General features: G+C 41.3%; 1 protein-coding gene across 4 annotated transcripts in view; it reads right to left on the bottom strand.

Moving 5' to 3' along the window:
* LOC116037643 (thrombospondin type-1 domain-containing protein 4) overlaps positions 1 to 12,232 on the bottom strand; it is a 51,845-nt gene extending 39,613 nt beyond the window's left edge. For all 4 annotated transcript variants that reach the window (XM_031281608.2, XM_031281609.2, XM_031281611.2 and 1 more), the window contains exons 1-7: positions 11,920 to 12,232; positions 11,220 to 11,274; positions 10,889 to 10,958; positions 9,322 to 9,644; positions 7,589 to 8,021; positions 6,070 to 6,172; positions 3,193 to 3,329 (exon numbers count right to left, since the gene is read on the bottom strand). In XM_031281608.2, the coding sequence (XP_031137468.1) occupies positions 3,193 to 3,329; positions 6,070 to 6,172; positions 7,589 to 8,021; positions 9,322 to 9,644; positions 10,889 to 10,958; positions 11,220 to 11,248 (1,095 nt within the window). In that variant the 5' untranslated portion in view covers positions 11,249 to 11,274; positions 11,920 to 12,232. The remainder of the gene's footprint in view (positions 1 to 3,192; positions 3,330 to 6,069; positions 6,173 to 7,588; positions 8,022 to 9,321; positions 9,645 to 10,888; positions 10,959 to 11,219; positions 11,275 to 11,919) is intronic.
* Positions 12,233 to 13,984: the final 1,752 nt, after the last annotated feature.

Raw genomic sequence — 13,984 nt, 5'->3', positions numbered from 1 at the left:
AATAGGTTGAGGCAAAAGAACATATAGAGTTTTTGTAGGAAATGTGACAAAGAGACCAGTCAGTGAAAAGTGGACTTTGAAAAGCTGTAAAGGGACGTATTGCTATGACAACCAAATAAACAGAAATCAAACTCCGTCAGGTCAGAAAAGAATTAAACAGTCCGATTTTCACTGCAACTGGGCTTACCACAGAGAAACAACTAAAAACATATATATATATATATATATATGTGTCATGATTGTGTGAAAAATGTTGTAAAATACAATCTTGTATGTAAAGTGTCCCACTTGTAAAATCCACTCATGCAGCTTGACCATCACCAGAGAATTCATCAAATGTGCTCACTCACGATAGACTGGGTAAACCCAGCCCAATCTGCCTGTGATTTGATTTCGCCCTGCAGCTCAAGCTGGAAACCTGTACATTTATCTATCCTGCTTCCGTTACAAATTTGCGGGAACCAATCATAAACTGGCTTATCCACCTGGTGCGCTATTGGTGGGTTTAACACGATGACGATAGAGAAGCAACCAAGCAGCTTTTTGTTTACATTCAACAAGCCGGCCACCGAAGCGCAGCACCAAAGCCCGTCTACGGAAAGCCTTTTCACTCCCTATTTAGCCCCATTGTACCGAATTTGGTTGCAGTTCCACCAGAGTTCCACTGGGGGTGATCGCAGGTGAGTGCAAAACGAATGGGACTCTATGGAGCTAGACGGCTAAATTTGTCTCTTTCGCCTGATTGCTGTTGAGAAATCTCAGATTTGACTGTAGTTTTTGCAAGTTCAACATGGATTATAGGTTGAAAGTTGAATGAACGAGTACTTAGGTCCTTTTGATTTCTTACAGTTTGAGTCGTTGTTGCCCATAACACGCTAGCATTCTGCTAATGAATGCTGATTGGTCAGTGAAGGACAGATTACAATCGGAGATCCCGCTTGACGGCATCTGAAGCAGAACCAGAATGTCAGAGTAAATATTTTGGCGTGGTCTTTAAAACATTAGCAAACCTCTTTCTAGCACGTGTATTAACAGGGAGAGCCTAACCTGTCAGCTGTGTTGTCGATGCCTCGAGAGAGAAAAAAAGGAAGCGACTCAGAGCTTGCCGTAAAGCAGAATCTCTGGCCGTATATGTGTATGACGTCATTGACATTTTAAAAGGCTTTTTAGAACAAAAAAGCCACTTTAAAAAAATGTAACACCCAGCAGTGTGTATTTTCTTAGCCTCCCCTTTCGAATGCAACATTCAAATTACTAGACAAAAAATTATATCCTGAGAAAAGTGGATTTTGAGGGGTATAGCTCCATATGGAACAAGAGTGGAACTGCAACCAGTTCAGAAGCCGGAAGTGTCAAGAGAGTGAAACTTCTTCCCTTATTAGAAATTCTTTGGCAGCACTCCATGGCAGCAACCCTTTGATGCCGCTGTCGCTGCTACGTCACCCAGATCGTTGGTCTGATTGGTTGAAGGACTATCCAATTGCGTACAGAGTCATTTGAACTATGCCCGTTGATCACGCCTCTTGTGCAGAGAAAATACAGAGCAGATTCCCCAGACTAATGTTCAATCTTAAAAGATTGAGCTCGGTCTGGTGATAGCCAGACTACACTCACAATGCATTAATCAACTTGCAAAATACTGATGATGTAATATTCCTCCTGTATTTCCAATACTAGAAACCATCAAACAAATAACACATACAGTATACCAGACTGTGCTTGGTTGTACTCCATCCTCATGGAGGAGGTCTCCTGTTTAAATGGCTGGAACAGCTGAGAAAGCTGGGAGAGTGATGAGAAAACTTTTTGAAAAATCTCCCCGAAAAACTGCTGATGAATTTGAATCCTTAAATAATCAGCCAGTGGTCTGAGGCAGGGAAAAAAATTATTAACACTTGCAGAAACTTTTTTCGTGTAATTCCTTCATTCAGACTCATGAATCACAATTTAGTTTCCGTTATTAAAAATAAATCAACCCTTCGCACGCAAAGGATCATCATGTCATGTGTGTTAACAGTGGAAATGTGATCAAGGCCAAAACGAGAGATCAGAGGGCTTTCTATCTTGATTAAATCTTAATGTTGAGATTGTTGCTGGATTACAGCGCATGGGAAATACACGGGGGTTAACAGAGCGAGGTCAGCACAACCAAACTGGAAATGAGCTCCTTCTCCAACATATTTCTTCTAGTTAAACCCTGATCAAAAGAACGTCAAAGTGAATCCAGCACACTCAACGCATAGCCAGCCATAAGCAGGCCCACACAGCAATTTATGTCTCTCCAACTCTGTGCTCACAGGTATGTTTTCATGGTGTGTATTAAATACGGGGTCAGAAGTAGAAATATGTCCTACATTGAGATTCCAGGTCTCCTGCTTAGGCCCAAGGGCGTAGAAACCTCCTCCTGACCTCCACTTCACTCCTCCACATCACATACTGTATGAAGAGCTCTCACTCTGATGCCATGCTGCCCTCTGCTGGTCACAGCTGTTGCTACTACATACATGTTAGTCATATTAGAGATCAAGTGTCCAGTTCTTTTATAATCAACTGACTATGTCGTGCCACTTAAATGATGTACTGGGTTTACTTACAATGTTTGGGTTAGGATTAAACCTTCAGGTTGGGTTATTATTGGAGTATGGTCATGGTTTACTTACTGAATAGAGATAGAGATATAATATATCTAATAGACAAATGACTCATTGTCAAACATGAACCATATTCCAAGATTGCAGCACAGAATATCCAAATAAAGTGTTGAGCAAAATATGTGTACCACCTGCTCATTCACGATGCAAATGTGAATGAAATAAGTGATCCCCTATCAATTTTGACATTGATGTCCATGCAATATAATGTTGCATATACGTACATAGAGGTACAGTAAACTTCCTGGATCTTTATACATCCTTCATGTCCTCTTATTAATTATACTTTGATCGACAGATATTAAAATGTAAAGGACGCTAGGATCCAACAACATTGTCACCTTATAAAAACAAAGCTTGAGGAAGCTCTTGTTTGCATTTTCTGCAAAACACTGAACACGTGAATGTATTATTTCTGGTATACATCTTCAAAAACACCATGGACCTGGTAGAAATGGGCAGAGTCATAGGGTAAAGGAAGTAAAGACGCTGGCTTGTGACTAAAAGGCTCAAATAAAGAAGGGTTTATGAAGTGGCCTACCGAACACTTTCCCGCCACGCAGAGAGAAGTATCATTCTGCCCACATGGCGTCCCATCGATCACCCTCTCCGACTGTCGCACGTAGAACCTGAACCCTATAGCCCGGCAGTTCAGTTCACAATGCTGATCCCCAGGAACTGAAAGGAGATTTAGAAGGGTGTGACAAATCAAGACATTTTGATAACATATATATTACATTACATCAATCTACGTAGTTACATCGAGTGTGTAAATACAATATTTTTCTCATGTGTCAACATTAACAACATTGTTACATGTAACATCAACCCTCTGAGGACGAAAGACGCACCAGCGCGTCTAAACGATGTTTGACAAAAACTCCCACTCAAAAAACGATATTACAAAATTTAATTTCAGACAATTATCTACTATTTTAAATATATATATAACCTATACGACTTTGGTAAACTCATTTCAAGCACCGAAACAATTCGTACAACACATCATAAGTTAAGGTTTGTTTTCAAAAGAGATTTGAGGAATTTCAAAAAGCCAACATCAATGTTTCAGCTTTAGCGCCAAATTATCTCTTTACACATTGCTCTAGAAAAAATGTGGGCGTCAATATACGCAAAGCTGAGTTTGTTCTGAACATTTTGATATGAATATATGCAATAATATATGCAAATACCCTAAAAAAGGTACATTTAAGAAGATACATGAAAATGCCCTTAGACCTCAGAGGGTTAAATTCAATGCTTAGCAACTATGTGAAATATAAGGAATATATGGATTTGTAGAGCACAGTGAATGCACATATATATATATATATATATATATATATATATATATATATGTAAGGGATAATGTAGAGCGAGCCGGTCATTATAACGAATACAACCCCAACAGGGTGATGCAGGACACCAACGCGAAGCGTAGGCTACATATTGTGTTGTCGCTCTACATTATCCCTTACATATCAAGACCTTTCTGTAGCATGAGAATATTACGTCACAGGCCCTCAAATACTTAACTTCCCAAAAGATTAGATATCAGTGAAAAATCACATAGAGCAACATTATGTCACCATGTTACCAATACAACTAATACACAGGTCTGCTATCTAACCCTGCAGCCTTAAATGAACTTTAATTACAGTCAGTCAAAGTACTAAAACAACATTTAATTAGGCAAAAAATAATATTAATGGTTGCTTTGTGTCTCGACCACTTCTTTAAAACGGCAGTAAATGGAAACATAGCAACAGTTTGGAAATGATTCTGTGTTTAAGTGCCCTAAAGTAGCACATAAGAGGGGTTTACAAATTCAGAAAGTGTCTGATGCCCATTGGGCAGAGCATCAGGAGCTAGCACAAAAGCTAGATGAAACAAACAATAAAATGTATCCCTAAAATGCTTTCGTTTGATGACACAAAAACTGCAGTGAGTGACCACGAAGGATTCTGAGCCCTGTACTTCACATTTTGTTCAGGTGCATTATCAATCAGATATACTATAAGCCAGGGGTGTCAAACTCAACTTCCCTAAGGGCCACACTAGAAAATGAGAATCACATCAAGGGCCAGACATATAGTTTATTGCTTTTATGTCATGGGAAAAGTCAAATATCTTTGACTGTATTATTGCATGTTTCCTATAGTCTTCTCACTTACAGTTTGGTTGACAAAAATGACGAAGAAAATGCCAAAAACTTATGGAAAAAGTGTCAAAATTGTCGAAAAAAACATTGTGAAAAGTGACAAAAAGTGTTTGAGCCAAAACGTATTGTGAACCTAAATGTATATAGGGGCCGGATCAAAATTAGCAAGGGGCTGGATTTGGCCCGCGGGCCTTGAGTTTGACAAGTGTGCTATAAGCCCAAAAGCAAGGTATTTCTTAAACAGATGTACAAGAGTACGTTAAGCATTGTTCAAGATGGGTGTCAAATAATCCAAACTCAACCTCTTACATTTACCTGAGGTTATTTAATCTTTACATCTGCATTACCCGTCAGTCAAGGTCTGCAGTACAAAGACGAGATCTCAAATACACACGTGTTTGACAGGATATTCATCTGGAGACTGTTATTTCCATTAGTGTTCTTCTCAGAGAAATGACATTTCAGGAGGTGTTTTGACTGTTGCCTGGATACTTCAAGTGAGTAAAGTCAGAGAGTTTGTATGGGTGAACATTTATCAGGGAGCGTACAGACAGTTGACATACTGCAGTGCTTACATCGCCACACACCTTAGTTCATATAGGTCAGGCAGCTGAAGATGTAACTGACAGTGAAAATGTGACTAATTATGAAATGTGTGCAACCTTAAGATGAAGTACTTTTTAGGTTATCTCAGACATCTAGGCAGGACCCATGTGGTTACACATGTTCTGTCACTCCTTAAACACATTTTTATAAACAGTTTTACTTGTTTGTTCTTTTATTTTGTTTTGTTAGGGTTAGGGTTTTTTTTACCCTCTTTTAAACTCTCTGTTTGTGTCTATTGGATTACACACATTTACTGTATGTCTCCTTCAGGATGAATTGTAATAACTTTGGTGACATAACCCTCATCAGGTCAACACATTCATTTGTCCATTACTTAAGTTTATGACCAAATACCAGCAAAACTAATGATATTCCCATCAGCCTACTACTTTTGTGTTACAATTATATGATCATTACAGATCACTATTTGCCAGTTTTCAAGATAAATGCTATCACAATGCAATTTTTTCTTTATTTGTTGAATTTTTGAATCCCTGACCAGCTAATGTTACTCTTCCCAGGGTATGCAGAGATAAACAAAAACAGTAGTATTAAAAAGTACTAAACTAAATAGTAAAGTAATACTGCAAAATAATATTGCAATTCCATAAGAACATATACATATGCACATGCTGTATACATATAACTTACCCTCACTGAAAGGTTCCCACTCGTACAATCTGCCCATGAAAGGTTGGTTGTTGTATGAAGAACACTGAACAGCCCTGATATGTCTGCTGGATGGAGGACAGGCCTGAGGATGGACCACACGCACACGCACACACACACACACACACACACACACACACACACGCACACGCACACGCACACGCACACGCACACGCACACGCACACACACACACACACACACACACACACACACACACACGCACGCACACACACACACACACACACAGAGACACACACACACACACACACACATTTATTTTCCACAAAGACGGATTCCAACAGGTAAATCCTTTTGTAACAGGAGCAAGCTCACATTTCTCATTGTCACGCTCTGTAGCTATTGATTGACTGCTGTAGATGACCCACTCTGTTTTAACAGTTTTAACTCTTTGCTTGTAGCTCAGTCTTTTTTGCCAAAAGAGGTTAGATTCCAGTATTTATAAAGGCTCGCCAGTGTAACTCAACCTACCTGACATCCCCCCATATCTCCTTTGTCTAAACAAGCCCCTGGTCTGCTTTACTTTGCTTAAATATCTGTGTCATCGCACACCAGAGACAATATACAGAACCAGACACTGTTTGAATTTATTTTAACGTACAGGATGGATTCCATAACCTCGGCTCAGATAAGCAAAGCCCATCCACACACTTTACAGCTGGGGTTTAACTGATGAGGTTTGCTAAGCCAATAGCTTTACCAATATTGGAAAATATTTAGTGTCGGATTTATAGCTTTAAATTCTAACAAATATTTTGTTTTGTATAGTTTTTGGACAAAAATGGAGTTCTCGTCTGCCTTGCTCGTCGTGGTGGGCGTGTGAACGCTCGCAAGCTAGCATGTAGCTTGCTCATTAGCAAACAGTGTGTAAATAAGCAACCTGCACTTCCTCCCACAATTTACATGATGTTGTGCCAAGCAGCCCTTCATTTAGTTTTGTAACTGTAATGCTTGAGGCTGGGGACATAGAAAAGAGGGATCCCAGAAAGTACAATAATGATCTTCTCCTCCACATCTCCACAGCAGGTAAACACTAAATGTCCTGACTCATCACTGTTTTTCAGCAAAATACTGCATACCCGGCAGGCACATTTTGCCATTTTGTCATTTGCAAAAAGATAAAAAATGTCAACTAAACTTTCCACCCATCCCTTTGTTTCATCGCTAGTCAGTACCGCACCACCTAGAACCCCACAATGCCTTGCAAAGCACTGCCTCGCTCCACCTGCAGTGGGTCTTTACTGTAAACCTCAATGGCTGTTGCCACACATACAGTACGATACTTGAATACTTTGTAGTAAGCTCAATTCACTGTTGCACTGTGGAAAAAAACTGAGCTTGCGAGATGTCTGTCTGTGCAAGTGTTATGTTTCTATCTTTTGTTCTCACATTTTTTTTTGATTTTGTAGAATTTTCCTTGCCTTGCCATACCTAGCCAACATGCTAAAAATAATAATAGGAACAAGGTGAAGATTTGCATACATTACTGTTGCAGATCCTGTAGTGAGCATGTTCCCCTGTGCAGAAGGAACTAGGCAGTGGGTTGTAGGGTCTCTCTGGGTGCTGCTGGGGTCCAAATGTCTGGCTGCTCGATTGTGGCTCCTGCTGGCCCTGAGCATGGTTGGCCGAAACAGGCTGGTAGAGAGGGGCCCAGACTTGGTTATTTTTGGGCTGCTGTGCCCGGGGCTGCATGTAGGGTCTGCTATAGTGATGGACGTTGTTGGAGGGGTCAAGGTTGTTTGACCTGTGGCCACCGCGACCACTAGTGGTAGGGTGGTAGGCATCAGCTGCAGCAGAGCGTCTCTGTCTGTGAGGGCGAGCCGTCCCAGAGCCCTGGCCTGTGTCTGTCTGAAGAGGAGCAACATAAGGAGTTCTCCCGTAGCCATACCTCCCCGGGATAATCTGAGTGACCCTCCTGAAGACACAAACATGAGGAGATTGAACTAAACCAATGATTTTGTACTAGTTTAACTGTACTAGTTGTCACTGCCATCTCTAAACCTCCACACATCCCCGCTGACACAGAAGCACACAATTGAATCACATATCGTCTGTCAACCTATAGAAAATGTCATCTACCCTGCCTTTTAAAACCAACCAGAGATTGTACAACAGAGGCCATTCAGTATATTTGGGTACACAACTTTTATTTTATCTTTTAGCTAAATTTCTTCTTTTGCTGAGGAAACTGCCACAGGTTTTGAGAAGCATCCAGGTCCCAGTAGCATGATTCTGGGAGCTTTTGTTGTTATTTGGCTCCTTAGATTCCAACTCAAACAACCCCCCCATTACTCAGCTGTCAGTGCTATTTGTTTAAATGCAAGCACGACAGGAAGGAGGTCACAAAGCTGCCAAGCACAAGCCGAGCTTTTGACTACATCCATAAAAGACTAGCTTTCCACTGAAGGGCAGTCAGATGGCCCACAGTGAGGGCTCCGGAAAAGTCACTTTTAGACCAGGCTGCTCAGCATGCAGCACGGCCGTACAGGCTCTTTAAGGACTTGCAGATCTTGACAAAGACAAGAGCTACAATACTGAAAAAAGTTCTTCATGGACCATCATGATAGTCAGATTACTTCCAATTTTGACAGTTCTTTTTACAGTACTTCTTTAATGCCTAAATAACACTCAGGTTAAATAAATTATCATGAATTACAATAAAATAGTCATTATAAGGATAATAGTCATTATTTTTGTACTCTTTTGCGACTATTTGCAGAGCATGTTGTGTCGGAAGCTACTGATAGGTGACAAGTTAAAAGAAAAAAACGCATAAAGTGTCTTACGTATTGAGCCTTGTCATATATTCTCCATGTCTCTGGAACTGAGCTGGAAAGATTAACACTATTCTTTTTAAAGATTTCACCCCATTTAATGTTGATGGTGATGGTGGAGAGCGCTATCTATAACCCAGCTCTACAATGTGTTATTGGTTTAGGATCTGGTGACGGTGAAGGCCGTAGAATATCATAAACATTATTTTCACACTGATCAAAATCATGTATTGACCCCTCGTGCCGTGTGTTGTTATGTTTCTTCATTCATTTTATCAGGTGTTTCCTTTTGTCATCTGTATCTAAACACTTCCTTTAAATAGATACAAAATCACAGCCTTTCATTTACAAATTCCAGTTTTAAGCACATTGATTTCAACACCTCAGTTTGTTTTGTAGCACAAAATCAATCTCATCACCCTGTGCAGGATGATACAGTACCTGCGTCCACTAGGCCGGGTCTCCTTCTCCTCCTTCTGATCTCCCCGGCTGCTGATGTTTGAGGACCTGCCTGCGTTGCGGTGCAGAGGAACTGTTGGCCGCAGGGCTGAAATGACGTGGCCTGGTTGCTGTGGGTGAACACCAGCTCTTCTAGAGGGGTATTGGGATGGAGTGTAAACAGGCAGGCAGGGCCTGCTCTGCTCTTGTACCCCTCTTCCACAGGTCCGGGAGCAGGTTGACCAGGGCCCCCAGGCGCCCCAGGAGCCCTGAATTTCTCCATGCTCTGCCCTGAACTCCTGTTGGGGCTCTGCCCTCTGAGTAACCTGTATGGAGATGAAACAACCAAAATTAGCGACACCCCAGAGTGCAAGAAAGCTGAATAGTGTGTGCCAAGGATTGATGGAAAGCCTCCATCAACGAGACTTTAATCTCCCCAGATCATGGCCTTGTATAAAGGCTCAAGTCAGTGACCTCATCTCATCAACATGACTATCCTGCCTCTCCGCCTCCCACCACTGTCCATGAAACAGACCTCTGTTCACGGTTATAAAGCCCTGATTTGGCTGATTAGTGGGTGTCTGTTAGTGGCCTATCCCATATTGGCTACCTGCATTTCTCACTGTTGACTCTATCCCTCTGCGCAACTTTGCCAGGGACGTATTAGCAGTGATCACTGTGCTCTCTGTTTGAGGAACCTGCCAGGAGAAGCCCTGTGCCAAGTCAGCTTTATTCATGGAGCGGCGTGGAAATCCTGCTCTTTAAGGAGCACTTTGTCTCCATTCACAGCAACCTCTCTGGGCAAACACATGGCCGTAGTAAGAGCTCAGCTGCCTTTGACTTTTAGCAAATGGAAAGAGAATACAGAACCACTAGGGAGAGTTGGCAGGAAGTTATTCTCCTGTCAATCAGCCTGTGCAGCTATTCAGAGAGATCTCAGACATATCCCCCCCAACCACCCCACCTCCTCTACCTCTGCTTCCTTTGTAACTTAACGCCACTGTCATCCCCCGGGTCAGCCATAGGTCACACAGCTGGATTCCCAACGGAAACCCATGAAGCCGACTTGCGCCGACCCCCTCTAACCTGACTGGATAGTTGATCTGTCAGTCAGCTTCATCCAAGAGGTGCATCCACTAGTTTCTTCCATGAGGTTCCTGTGGCTCCAGAGGTCATGGGGTGGTTTGCTGACAGCTGACATAAGGCCTCTCTGTTTTACTACAATCAACAGTGCTTTTCACTCATGCTCTCATTACAAGTTAACAGATTAGCACCCTGGTCAAGTTCCCCATGGGAATACTCTCACTGTCTACACATACTAGGACAGAACAAGCAAGGTATAAAAGTCTATACTTTAGGGCAGCATTTGGCTATGCCAAGACACGATCATGCATGCCATGTCCCACAAAAAGAGCGTTCCACTTGCCAACCATGCGATCAGACTGATTCCTGGAAATATTCGAGGGAGGTCTACCATCGTGTGCATGAGGGTGTCAAAAAGATGACACATGCTAGAACACAGATTTTTTTGTTTTTCAGTAGCAAGACTTGCTACGCAATTGCTGCTCACCTTCCTGTGGTCAGCTGTGTGCTGGCAGTCCAGGAGGTCTGACCAAAGCACCAGCAGGAGGACAGAAGCTCTACAGGAAACAGGCAGAAGTGATACTGGTGATACTGGTAGTTTTAATTACAGTAAGTGGCATTGTTGGTTTAGAATCAAGAATATACATAGCATTGTAATGCTAATAAAATATCGCTAAATTGAAAAGTTAAAGGGTAATCAGAGAATGACAAAATAGAAACAAAGAGATTCATCAGCATTCAAATACAAATTAATACAAAAACGTTTGAAACAAATAAGTAATCCATTATTGAAACAATCACTGAGAATCTGAGATTACCTGACAATCCAGACACAGGCTGCTTGCATAGCTCCTGGATTCTTAAAGTTGGACACTTAAGTGAAAATTGAGAAGTTCACATTAGCATACACACCTGAGTCGTACTGACATTTTCAACACTAATGCTGTCTGTGGTGCCCCAGCATAGAGGCACTGGAGGGTCAAAATCCAAAGGAACTCTGTCTAATCACTATCCATCTACAGAATATCATTTTGTGTGCTGTAAATATCCCACGAATGTCAAAATCCTGCCACTTTTTCAACTGCCACTACACCACATCCATCTGCCTGACAGTCCCTCAAGACACTGACTCAGCAACTCAGAGAAAAAAATAAACGACTTCTACCCATTTGACCATGTGAGTTGACCTCTCTGGCCTCTTACTTCTAATGAGGAAGCCCCCCTGCTGAAAAACTGCTACCCTATGTCTGAGGTCCAGTTAGGGAAGGACTTTCACTTCTCACCCCAGGCCATATATCTCAGCTTTGTTGTCTAAATTAAGTTCATTGAACTAGACAGGATGGTCAAAAAAGTCCTGCACACCTTATAGCATCCAAATCAGAAGAAAAACATACAGAATACATAGTATGCAATGATTGTAGGAAATGAAAAAAAAACTCTTCATAAGTATCAAATTGTTAATTCATAAATTAATTAATAATCAACATTAACAGCCCATATATAATTATGTCGACGTACCTGTAGGTCAATGATGCGGGTACGGAGAAATATTTGCTACTTCACTGTACTTTCGAATTAGTGTGTCCTCCACAGATTCATTCCCAAACGCAGGTATCCTCACGGTCGAAACTTTAATCCAGGTGGAAATTCAGGATTTCCCTACAGAGACTTTGTGCTAAGCCATTTAAGTCAGTAAATCCGTATCCAGAGTTGTGAATCAAATCCTGGCGCAGTGGAAACTCCGGACATTGGTCATCATGGTGATTCCGGCGGTTCTGCTTTTACGCACAAAGACACAGAATGACAGAAAGCTGGAAACCGACACGGCAGAAAGAAAACTACCTCTGCTGCGCCCTCTGCCGCAACAACCCCTCTCTCTCTCTCTCTCTCTCTCTCTCTCTCTCTCTCTCTCTCGGTGTGTGTGTGTGTGTGTGTGTGTGCCATGTAAATATGTAGGTGTGTCTCCTCCTTTTCCCACTCCGTGAGTGGCGCGTGTGGAAGAAAGAGAGTTTCCAGTGCGTCTCTCTGACACTCAAATGTGCATATTGGAGCCATAGACAGGTGAATGATCTCACCACCAGGAATATACAATCAGTCAACTGCATTCAGTGTGGCCATGTTTACAAATGAGTATGCTCTGTCATGGTTTAACAAAAGACAGAAAAGAAGCATGTAAGCATATTTCTTTTGTTTGGCATTTAATTTAACATATGCATGGTGTTACTTTTTATTTTACAACATTGTTAAAAAGAAGTAGGATAACACTCACACAACTAAACAGTATTATACAAAATTTAATTACAGCAGGATTAAAGTTAAAAGTTTATCCAAATCACAGAAATGAATATATTCCCCCCACTTCGTGATGACACATTGGCCGCACTCCTCACACTTCAGTTGATGTTTCTATTGGCCGATGGGATTGGTTACTGATGCTGTAGTCAGTGGTACAAAATGGGACCAGAGTGCACAGAAAAAAACAGTGGAGGACTGAAAACAGCTGTATTGTTTTCTCAAAGGTAGAAAAATGACCAACAAGCTGGAGTGACATATAGTGGTTAATAATCTACTAATGGGCACCATCAAGACTATTAATTCAAGCATGTCACCCGGACCCAGCCATGACTTACTTTGGTGTCCAAAAACAAAACAACTAAATTGTATAAACTAAAAGACCTTTAACTTCAATGAACAACTGGACTCGGTTTGTACAAAAGCCTCCTAATTTATCAGGGTGCACCCCAAAGTGTTGCACACTTATGGATTTACAGCCTACAGAAGGGGAATGTGGTAAATGTGGCAAAATCACTGGCATTTACTTTTTCATATTCATAAACTGAAAAAGCTTGATGTACTGTTGTGTTTAGCCTGTTTGTTTAATTTGACAGAACAAAACAGAGCTATGCACAGTTCAGTGGTTTACACCACACTGTTTGTGGGTGACATACAGTATGCATCTCATTGTCTGTAAACATGTTGGCTTGACATTTGCTTCATTATGTAGCCAAACACAATCTGTAAATACAGTGAAATGGAGTGTGCGAATGCATCTACAAATATAAGTTTGTGAATCCATCCGCTCATTCGTGTGCTACTGCACCTCATCTCTCTAGGTATCTGCAGGGGAGCTGGTCCTGTTGTTGCCCATACTGACTGTCCTCACTGGTGCATAGATGTTGATACTGCTCAGGAATTTGCCTTTAACCCCAATGTTTCCAAACCCTTCAAAGGCAAACAAGCCTCCAATTAAAGCATTGTTAACGAACCGTTCCGGATGACCCATCGAAGGCCTCTCCAGACAAGATCTGTAGAGGAGACTGTTGTCTGACACTGGACAAAAATGTGCAATATAACTTGCCACTGGACAGACGCTACACTGAAAAAAAGAAAAAAATATCATTGATACTTCAACAGAATAATATATTGGACATTACTTTAGTAGGCCTATGTGCAAAAAGAAATTAATTTGTTAATCTAATCATTGGTTAATAAAGCTTGAACAAACCAGCCAGAATACTGGCCTGGTAACAAAAATAATGTGATCTGATTCACAATATAAAAAAAAGAAATAAGAAAGACAAAA

This window comes from Sander lucioperca, chromosome 3 (genome assembly GCF_008315115.2).
Source record: "Sander lucioperca isolate FBNREF2018 chromosome 3, SLUC_FBN_1.2, whole genome shotgun sequence".
Taxonomy (NCBI): Eukaryota; Metazoa; Chordata; class Actinopteri; order Perciformes; family Percidae; genus Sander; species Sander lucioperca.
Note: the sequence above shows the minus strand (reverse complement) of the source record. Positions and strands in the feature narration are given on the sequence as shown.